At 35.9% G+C, this 12,041-nt stretch overlaps 1 protein-coding gene across 1 annotated transcript in view; it reads left to right on the forward strand.

Annotated features, from left to right (window-relative positions):
* LOC121374656 overlaps positions 1-6,529 on the forward strand; it is a 17,783-nt gene extending 11,254 nt beyond the window's left edge. The window contains exons 11-13 of the mRNA XM_041501793.1: positions 140-338; positions 2,267-2,382; positions 6,382-6,529. Of these exons, the coding sequence (XP_041357727.1) occupies positions 140-338; positions 2,267-2,382; positions 6,382-6,529 (463 nt within the window). The remainder of the gene's footprint in view (positions 1-139; positions 339-2,266; positions 2,383-6,381) is intronic.
* The last annotated feature ends 5,512 nt before the right edge of the window (positions 6,530-12,041 follow it).

The raw sequence follows: 12,041 nt of genomic DNA on the forward strand, positions 1-12,041 counted from the left end.
CACATCCTCATCCACATCATGTACCACCAAATCACACAAAATCATGTACCACCCTCACACATCAGAATCACCACGTGCTACCAACCCACATCATCACTGAACAGTATGGTTCTCGAGTAAAATATGTTTTTCTTTTTAGGTTTTTCACCTGTGGCGTAATGCTGAAGTACGGACTCGTCTTGGAGTCGTTCGAGACGAACTCACCTTTCCTGAACACGTGCATCCTGACTATGATGCACCACGCGGCTGGTTACTGTAGCAGGACTCGCATTCTCCAACAGCTGCCCATTCTCAAGACATTTCTCTCCATGAAAGAAAAACGCATGCCCTTTGCAGACGTAAGTTGTGGTGGACGTCATTGATTAAACTTAGATATATATATATATATTCTTGTTTAGAATATCAGTGTCTGTATATTCAATGTGTTTCTGGTCGTCTTAATATTTGTAAAAAGCCCAAACTGGATTTCGTCTTCTGATGACGCTTGTCTGTAATGTAACACAAATGCCCTTTTTAACCAATTCCAATCGTTCTGACCACGTCTTCTCTTATGATCTGCACTGCCGACTGTCTTCACTGTACTTACTTAATGCCGCATTCCGAAAGAATATTTATTTCCGTACACACATCGTGCTAAACATTGTGTACAAAGATGAATTCCATAAATACAACGGTAGTGGAAGCCACAATCGTTGTCACTTAACATAGAAGTATTGGCTATGTACACGGCAGCCATATTTTTGGCGGAAAGCCCAGTCTAAGGCCATCTAAACTTTCCTGTGCTAAGAACAGCTTACATCCGTTGTACATGACATAGAGCATAATACATAGTATTAACCCAGTTAATCATGGTATGCAAATTTGCAAGGTCGCTAGGTAATGTGCTGGTGTGGATGGGTCATTTGCTTACAAGCTAACAAGACATGTATACCTGAGCGTTTAGTTAAAATGCGTGACGTCAATATAATTTGTGCTAATGGTGACGACGTCATATTATCGATACCGGCGACTTTAATACTGTAATTTACAAAACATTTAATTAAAATTTTATTTTAGAAGTGTTATAGGATAAATAGAATTCGCTACCAATGTTTTGTTTTAATATGTAAAATATCAACTGTCTAGTTAATCGATATTTGTCTCGGCAGAGCCTTGACAAATACCAACTAACATAGACTGTTGATATTTTCCATATTAAAAAACAATCGTATTAAGTGGCCGTTAGATACCATTTATCTTACAACGAGTTCTTTTTAAAACGTATCTAATGGACACGAATGTAGTATTCAATTTTTTATTATTATTTTTTAAAGTTTTAAATAGATTTAAACGCCTTTTCCAACTAAAGAGTGTTTAAGGCCCTTTCCGTACTAGGTTTTTTTTTTTTCCCGTTCTAGTTAACTTATACGTCATAGACAAGTAATTTTCAGGTTAACTTGTACGTCACTGGGTGATGCGTTTCGATCGTCCTTTTATTTCATTGGGTGATATGGCATTAGCGACCTGGCCCCGTGCTTATAAACCTTAAAGTTTAGACTTTAATAAAGTCCAGACATTAACGTCATGGCAACGCCATTCAAATAGCATTACGTTAAAGTCTGGACTTTATTAACGTCTAGACTTTAGATTTTATAAGCACGGGCCCTGGGCTTCGTTTCACGAAGTGATCTTATCGCTACGATCACCGTAAGCATAAGATAGTCATGCACTTAAGGCGATCTTTAGTCTCAATCTCTAATGCAGGGCTTGAATTTAATGGCTGCCATGCAACAAATTGCCGCATTGCCCTAATCATATGACCCAATGCTCTGAAAATTATTTTGTATGTTAGTAATTGGCCATCAAACTTGAACACAATCCGTATAAGTCAAATAGCCTTGCCCTGTTATATGCCAAATGCGAGGCCTGCTGGTGATGTCACACACATACAATTTGTATGACGTTGTCATGGCATTAGTGTCGCAGACCCTGTTAAGAGTCTAGACTCTAAATGTTTTATAAGCACCAGACCTGGGCCCCGTTCCACGAAGCGATCTTAACACTAAGATCACCTTAGTGCATAAGGTAACTATGGACTTAAGATGATCTTAAAGCTAAGATCGCTTTGTGGAATGGGGCCCAGGTGATCACCTAGAAGCAGCCAATCGTATGTCTTTAAATTGTTATCACACGTATACAATATGTTAACAAGTTTATGTGTTATCAAAATTACCTAATGATATTCTCACCAACAGGTGTGTAACAAATACTGTTAATGTCATTTCAGGAATTCAGAGGCTTCATGGACTACGTCATGGACCAGTTCCTCGCACAGGCCGAGCAGAATCCCCTCGTTTGTGCTCAGATGCTCGCTGGGGTGGACACGGAAAAGACTGGACACCTGTAGGTTTATATATTTTATTTAACGACGTACTCAACATTTTATTTATGGTTATATGGCGTCAGACGTGGTTAAGGACCACACATATATTTTATTTAACGACACAACCAACACATTTTATTTATGTTATATGGCATCAGACATATGGTTAAGGACCACAGATATGTTATTTAACGACACACTCAACACATTTTATTTATGGTTTTATGGCGTCAAACATATGGTTATGGACCACATTGATATTTTATTTTACGACGCACTCGGCACATTTTATTTACGGTTATATTGCGTTAGACATATGGTTATGGACCACATAGATATTGAGAGAGGGAACCCACTGTCGCCACTTCATGGCCTACACGTTTTCGATTAGCAGCAAGGGTTCTCTTATATGCACCATACTACAGACAAGGTAGGACATACCACGGACTTTGACAAACCAGTCATCGTGCACTGTCTGAAACGAGAAATATGCATACATGTCGTTAAACAAACATTCCTTAACCGTATGTTATGCCAAAATAACTACAGTTTAAAGTATGCATACATGTCGTTAAACAAACATTTCTTAACCGTATGTTATGCCAAAATAACTACAGTTTAATGTATGCATACATGTCGTTAAACAAACATTCCTTAACCGTATGTTATGCCAAAATAACTACAGTTTAAAGTATGCCGATGTATCATTAAAGAAACATTCCTTTCCTTTTCTAATCAAGTATCAAATTAACCACATGTTACGCCGAAAATAGCCATAGTTTAAAATGTGCTGAGGTGTCGTTAAACAAACAGTCCTTTCCTTTTTAAATCAAGTATGAAATTAACCACATGTTACGCCGAAAATAGCCATAGTTTAAAATGTGCTGAGGTGTCGTTAAACAAACAATCCTTTCCTTTTCAAATCAAGTATCAAATTAACCACATGTTACGCCGAAAATAGCCATAGTTTAAAATGTGCTGAGGTGTCGTTAAACAAACATTCCTTTCCTTTTCAAATCAAGTATCAAATTAACCACATGTTACACCGAAAATAGCCATAGTTTAAAATGTGCTGAGGTGTCGTTAAACAAACATTCCTTTCCTTTTCAAAACAAATATCAAATTATCTATATGTTACACCACAAATAACTACAGTTTAAAATGTGCTATTGAACAAACAATCCTTTTCTTTTCTAATCAAGTATGAAATTAACCACATGTTACACCGAAAATAGCCATAGTTTAAAATGTGCTGAGGTGTCGTTAAACAAACATTCCTTTCCTTTTCAAAACAAATATCAAATTATCTATATGTTACACCACAAATAACTACAGTTTAAAATGTGCTATTGAACAAACAATCCTTTTCTTTTCAAATCAAGTATGAAATTAACCACATGTTATACCATAAATAACCATAGTTTAAAATGTGCTGAGGTGTTGTTAATAAACCTTCGTTTTCTTTATAGAGATGGCATGGATTGTGATACCGAGAACAGACAAGAATAGGCGGAGGTAGTTCTGACCGATTCCAGGGTACCTGACACTGAAGACAGGTCCTCCAACATGGATGACGTCTTGAAGACATTTCACAGTATGGACATTGGCAACAATCTCAGTCCCGTAAGTGACATTACAAATTATTCCATTGATAAAACCTTGTAGCTTGATATTTAGACAATAACAATTATCCCATTGGTAAAACCTTGTAGCTTGATATTTAGACAATACAATTATCCCATTGATAGAACCTTGTAGCTTGATATTTAAACAATAACAATTATCCCATTGATAAAACCTTGTAGCTTGATATTTAGACAATAACAATTATCCCATTGGTAAAACCTCAAAAGGCCTCAAAAATAAAACTCACACTTGTAAAACCTTGTAAGTTTTACATTTACTCAAAAACAAATACCTCATTTATAACAAACTTGTTATTTACTCAAAAACAAATATCCTATTTATAAAGCCTTTAGTCGAAAACAAAATTCTCATTTATAAAACTTTGTAACTTGACATTTACTTAAAAGCAAATATCCCATTTATAAACCTTGTAACTTGAAATTTAGTCAAAAACAAATTTCTCATTTATAAAACCTTGTAACTTGACATTACATTTTAGTCAAAAACAAAATTCACATCTATGAAACTTTGTAACTTGACATTTTAATGAGGTCTGTTTGCAATATTTTTGGGACAGGCTGGACAAAGGTGCCAATTTTTTTTTACGAAAGACTCAAATTAATGTGTAGATCAAAAGATTTATCAAGAACCAAAAATCTTACTAATGGGTAGCTGTTGTGACGTCGTAATTCAAAATGTCCTCCAATAGAAATTGCTTCACAAATGTTTAGCATTTTATTATTTCTATAAAGATATTTTATCACTGGATGTAGTGTCTGCCCTCGTGACAAGGTAAAATTATATACTACATTTGATATGAATTTTGTTTGTGACGAGTCATACTGATCTATATATCACTCGTTTTCGAGGGCAACCAGTTTTCGAAAACGGTACTATCCATTCAATATTTTCATAACTTATGTTCACATTCTAGATATTTTTTAATTATATATTTAAATGTAATCTACAGCATATAGCTATTGGAAGTGTGGATAATATCATTACATTACTATTGTTGCTGTCATACAAATAAAACTATTATTTAAAGCTATAAAAATGCATGTATTATGTATTTTGAGGATTCCGTAGCAGGTTGTAATTGTTTTAGAAATTTTCACTTTTATACTGTTAATCAACTTTATTATATAATGTATGCAACTTATATGTTGGGTTTTTTTTAATCAAAATAATTCTGGTCTCCTACCATTGGTTCTTAAGACGATAAACACGGTATAGACGAAACATGGTATTGATTTTGTGAATAATGTCACAGACTATTTGAATTCTAGCAGATTCTTGTTTTGCAATTACCCACTCTTTGCCATATTCCAGAGTGTACTGTGGAAGGGACTACTGACCCACAGTGTAGACACATTTACCATTATGTTGTTGGTCTTTGTCTGAAAAAGTGGCCATGGAATACCATCGGTAATATCTTGAGAGGTTCACAATAGACTGAAGCTTTCTCGGAAACATCTGGAATCATGGACTAATTTTAGTCATATATGATGAACATGTCTGGTCCATGTTACACGCAGCATGAACAAAACATACCCACTAAGTGACCATTTTGTGTCAGAAATGTGCATGTGTCTTCTGAAAGTAAAGATTCATATGGCTGGAAGATGGAAATAAAGAGTACTTCAAGAGTGCTTCTGTACTGGGATATAGTGCTACAAAGTGTGACCTCAAACTTTATCCTAAATTATTTAGTTTTGGACAAATCTGATATTTCACCTTACAACACCTTGTCTAATTCGTGGTCGTTTGATACCATTTATCTCATAACTCGTTCCTTATATTTTTAAAATGTTAAAAAAAAACCCAAATGTTTTAACTAATTACCATCAAATTATATAGATTAAATCTCATTTTTAATACAGGATTGAAAAAAGTAAAGTTTGTTTTATTTAACGACGCCACTAGAGCACATTAAAAATATTTATCTTACCATCGGCTATTGGACGTCAAACATATGGTCATTCTGACACTGGTTTTTTTTAGAGGAAACCCGCTGTCGCCACATAGGCCACATAGGCTACTCTTTTACGACAGGCAGCAAGGGATCTTTTATTCGTGCTTCCCACAGGCAGGATAGCACAAACCATGGCCTTTGTTGAACCAGTTATGGATCACTGGTCGGTGCAAGTGGTTTACACCTACCCATTGAGCCTTGCGGAGCACTCACTCAGGGTTTGGAGTCGGTATCTGGATTAAAAATCCCATGCCTCGACTGGGATCCGAACCCAGTACCTACCAGCCTGTTTACCGATGGCCTAACCACGACGCCACCGAGGCTGGTGAACATGAGCTGAAGTCCGTCCAGAAAAGCACCGATTGCCTTTAAAAGCCACATCTTAACATTTGTTTTTATTTCTGTTTTTTGTTTACAGTTATTCTGCCAGCAGGACTGTTGAAGAGTACGACCATTGTGCAAGCGATCAAAATGTGCAGCGAGATATTTGTGTCAACCATATGGAGTTGAACACAGTCAGCTCCCTATACAAAGGCACAAAACATTTGTACAACAATACTACATAGAATTGCATTGTATGACATTACGTAGAATTGTATTGTACACAACAACATACAAAAACATGGTAAAACATTTGTACAATTCTATGTAGAATTAAATTTGTTGGATAAATTGTATAATATTTTTGCAAGATTACTGAATTGTTAGTTCTACATTAGAATACCTTCTGCAACATTGATACATTACCACGGGGTGGGGGATGAGATATCTGTATGCGGTAAAATGGAATTTTATTTGGTTATATAGCTGGATACTTTACATAACATATGTACATTATCAATATGTAGTAAAATGGATTGTGATTTGGAAATATAACGGGATGAGGAAGCTGTATATAACATATGTACATTATCAATATGTAGTAAAATGGATTGTGATTTGGAAATATAACGGGATTAGGAAGCGTTATATAGCATTTACATGTACATTATCAATATGTAGTAAAATGGATTGTGATTTTGAAAAATAACGGGTTGAGAAAGCGGTATAAAGCATATGTACATTATCTATATATGGTAAAATGGATTGTGATTTGGAAATATAACAGGATGGGAAAGTTTTATATAGCATATGTACATTATCTATATATGGTAAAATGGATTGTGATTTGGAAATATAACAGGATGGGAAAGTTTTATATAGCATATGTACATTATCTATATATGGTAAATGGATTGTGATTTGGAAATATAACAGGATGGGAAAGTTTTATATAGCATATGTACATTATCTATATATGGTAAATGGATTGTGATTTGGAAATATAACAGGATGGGGAAGTTTTATATAGCATATGTATATTATCGATATATGGTAAAATGGATTGTGATTTGGAAATATAACAGGATGGGAAAGTTTTATATAGCATATGTATATTATCTATATATGGTAAATGGATTGTGATTTGGAAATATAACAGGATGGGAAAGTTTTATATAGCATATGTATATTATCGATATATGGTAAAATGGATTGTGATTTGGAAATATAACAGGATGGGGAAGTTTTATATAGCATATGTATATTATCGATATATGGTAAAATGGATTGTGATTTGGAAATAAAACAGGATGGGGAAGTTTTATATAGCATATGTATATTATCGATAGTATATGGTAAAATGGATTGTGATTTGGAAATATAACAGGATGGGAAAGTTTTATATAGCATATGTATATTATCGATATATGGTAAAATGGATTGTGATTTGGAAATATAACAGGATGGGAAAGTTTTATATAGCATATGTATATTATCGATATATGGTAAAATGGATTGTGATTTGGAAATATAACAGGATGGGGAAGTTTTATATAGCATATGTATATTATCGATATATGGTAAATGGATTGTGATTTGGAAATAAAACAGGATGGGGAAGTTTTATATAGCATATGTATATTATCGATAGTATATGGTAAAATGGATTATCATTTGGAAATATAACTGGATGAGGAAGCGTTATATAGTATATGTACATTATCAATATATGGTAAAATGGATTTTGATTTGGTTATAGATATGTAGCTGGATACTCCATATAGCATATAGTATCAATATGTAGTAAAATGGATTGTGATTTGGTTATGTTAAAGGATGCTTTGTATAACATGCGTACAGTATCAATAGACGACGATTAGTTGGGGGTGGTTGGTTGTGTCATGCTACCCTGGAAAATACATTGACAAAAACAATTTGGAGCAGAGAGGGGTTTCCACACACCCCACCTCCCGCTGCACACACGTCTGTATTGCCTATTGTATTCAATTGTATAATATATGGTATTTACTGGCACAGAAGGAAAATAATAACGACACCACAGCACATTTTAAACTATTTGGTAAAGAAAAAGAAACAAAAACCCCAGTTACTTTGTTTTGTTTAACGACACTACTAGAGCACATTCACTTATTAATCTTCGGCTATTTTGGATGTCAAACATTTGGCAATTCTGAATTCTAATGCTGTAGTTTAAAAGAAAACCCAGGATATTTAATATGCATTTTTTCACAGGCATCATGCGAGCGCTTACCATTGGGCTATCCTAAATGGTGCATCATGCGAACGCTAAACACTGGGCTATCCCAGACGAGGCATCATGCGAGTGCTTACCATTGGGCTATTCTAGATGGTGCATCATGCGAGCTCTTACTATTGTGTTATCCTAGATAGGGCATCATGCGAGCGCTTACCAGTGGGCTATCCTAGATCACTAATCATGAGATACCTTACCGATGGGCTATCCTAAACCGGAATTTCGTTTCCTCTTCAGAAAGGTTTTGTTGTTGCTGCTATTGACGTAGTCGTTTTCGGTTTTTTGTTGCTTCTTTTTTTTCTCCCCCTACCCCCCCCCCCCCCCCCCCCCCCCCCCCCCCCGGTCCTGATATGGTTGTAAATATTTTCTCTCAGAAGTTTGTTACATTAATGCACAGACATCTGTTTGACACCAATCGACTATCATCCCGAATGCTCTTAAACCCCTTCGTTCATCGATTTAATTAATTCGTTCATCGATTTAATTAATCCTTCCATCCTTCCATCCATCCATCCATCCATCCATCCATTCATTCATCTATCTACCCATCCAATCACTTTTTATTTCATCCAATCATTCATTCTTTCCTGCATTCTTTTGGAAATTTTAAAAATACAGATTTGTTTAAAGTATTGTTTAGATAATGTGATTTATAAATAACGGTTCCACATTTGTGTGCAAGATTCTATTTCGTTTGCTGTCTAGATGTATTTTTTAAAATGTTTGTACATAATGAATGTAAAGATTAATAAGACGTGAAAAGAAGTACTCATTTTGTCTTTCTTGTGTTCAAGTAATTAATTGATATATAGATGGGTTTAAACGCACAATGCCGCCTCCATATTATTTTTAAAAACACCAGTGTCAAGGTCGGGTCTCAAGGGAAACCAGGTTGGCGTTCAGCCATACCAAGCAGAAAAACGTCCGCTAGACTGATTTATGCGCTTCGCGGTAAACCAAATGATCACGTCGGGAACCAATCAAATATTTTTCAAAGGCCGTGTTATACGCTATCCTGTCTTTGGGATAGTGCATATAAAATATCCCTTACTACTAATGGAGAACAAAGTTGCGGGTTTCCTCTCTACAACTATATATCAAAATTACCAAATATTTCATATCCAATAACCGACCTCTCGATCGTATCGGGCGACTCACTGAGGAAATGAGAAGAAGGGTGGAGGCTGCCATCCGGGCATGTGGCAGGTCCACGCGCTACTGACTATTTGGAAGGGGGGGGGGGGGGGGCTCTTTACGAGACTACAATGAACGTTATCTATTGTGACTTAAGTAAAAAAAAAAGTGTGTTTTGTTTAACGACACCACTAGAGCAGACTGATTACTAATCATCGGATATTGGATGTCAAACATTGGTAATTTTGAGTCTTAGAAAAGAAACCCGCTACATTTTTCCATTGGTAGCAAGGGATATTTTATATGCATCATCCCACAGACAGGATAGCACATACCACGGCCTTTGATATACCAGTCGTGGTGCACTGGCTACAACGAGAAATAGCCCATTGGGCTCATCGACGAGGACCGATCCCAAGCCGACCGCGCATCAAGTGTGCGCTTTAGCAATGAGCTACGTCAGGCCTCAACAGTTATATGTGAATCTTCAGCTGAGATTTATGCATGCCAGCCCCTGGCATCCGAAATGCCCACTTATGGTTCAAAATAAAGAAAGATACAGGTAGGCCTATTTTTAGTCTCAAGGAAATCACAAAATCTTAAAGGGACATTCCAGAGTTTGTTGCATTGTAAGATGTTTCCGACTAATAAAATATTTCTACGATAAAACTTGCATATTAAATATATTTTCTTGTTTAGAATATCAGTGTCTGTATATTCAATGTGTTTCTGGTCTTCTTAATATTTGTAAGAAGCCCAAACTTGATTCTGTCTTCAAATAATTTCGTACGTACGAAAAAATCATATTTTAGGAAATAAATGGAAGTTTAACCCAGTAAAAATATTAGAACGACCAGAAACACGTTTAATATACAGCCACTAATATTTTATGCAGAAAAATATATTTGATATGCAATTACAATCATTACAAAGGCTCTTGTTAGTCGATAACATCTTAAAAGTTGCAGCAAACTCTGGAATGTGCCTTTAAAAGGGTCATAATTATAAAGAGGACTCATTTTAAATATGTTTAGTTAAATGTTTGTATTACTTTCATCATAATGTGCCCAATCTTTGCTCATCAAGCCTTACATTTTAATAAAGGTTTATCTATTAACGTTTTCGCAAAATCGGCTTGTTCTGATGTGTGCATCCTTACAACAGCCATCAACGTAACGACACTCAGACGAATGAATGAATTAATGAATGAATGTTTAACGACACCCCAGCACGAAAAATACATCAGCTATTGGGTGTCAAACTATGGTAATGCAAACAATTAAGGTGATGATCAACATCAATATTAAAATTGAAGATTTGAATAAAAACAGAGTAAAGAACTACAAAAATACAAATATCACAGATAGATACTGACTTTTACTAAAAATTTCAATTTGTGCTGTATTGGCCATTCTCAAAGAGAATGTTACACCCCTGCACCACGGTGAGGTTACAGCACGCACAGGGGACACTCAGACGATCGCGAACACCTTATATGACAGTGATCCACGAATACCTGTCATCACAGCTGTACTGTCATTCAAATGAGCTGTGTCAGGTGCTAATATTGATGTACTAAACAAGTCTGGGAATGGCGGTCTTCTATACATGTATACAGTGCTTCATTCCATGGCACTTTACTTCGCTCAACAGCATATTCGCTAAAGAGCAGAATCCAAGCAACCTCAACGACCTACCTGCCCACTTGCAGTATACATGTGTGTACGTCAAATCCGTATGTGTAAATAGCTGTCACAAGCTACCGTATATTAAGTAATCAGTTTTGTATGTGATGTTTAATTATGTTCTATGAATCACTGATCCGAAAGAAAAAAAATTTATTAACTAGTTAATCTCTCTCTCTCTCTCTCTCTCTCTCTCTCTCTCTCTCTCTCTCTCTCTCTCTCTCTCTCTCTCTCTCTCTCTCTCTCTCTCTATATATATATATATATATATATATATTATACACAAACGTACATGCATACATACATGTAATAAGGAAGGAAATGTTTTATTTAACGACGCACTCAACACATTTTATTTACGGTTATATGGCGTCAGACATATGGTTAAGGACCACACATATATTGAGAGAGGAAACACGCTGTCGCCTCTTCATGGGTTACTCGTTTCGATTACCAGCAAGGGATTTTATATATGCACCATCCCATAGACAGTGTAGTACATACCACGGCCGTTGATATACCAGTTGCGGTGCACTGGCTGGAAAGAGAAATAGCCCAATGAGCCCACCGACGGGGATCGATCCCAGACCAACCACGCATCGAGCGGGCGCTTTACCACTGGGCTACGTCCCGCCCCTCCCTATTTAAGCATCTCAAAGTTTT

This window comes from Gigantopelta aegis, chromosome 1 (genome assembly GCF_016097555.1).
Source record: "Gigantopelta aegis isolate Gae_Host chromosome 1, Gae_host_genome, whole genome shotgun sequence".
Taxonomy (NCBI): domain Eukaryota; kingdom Metazoa; phylum Mollusca; class Gastropoda; order Neomphalida; family Peltospiridae; genus Gigantopelta; species Gigantopelta aegis.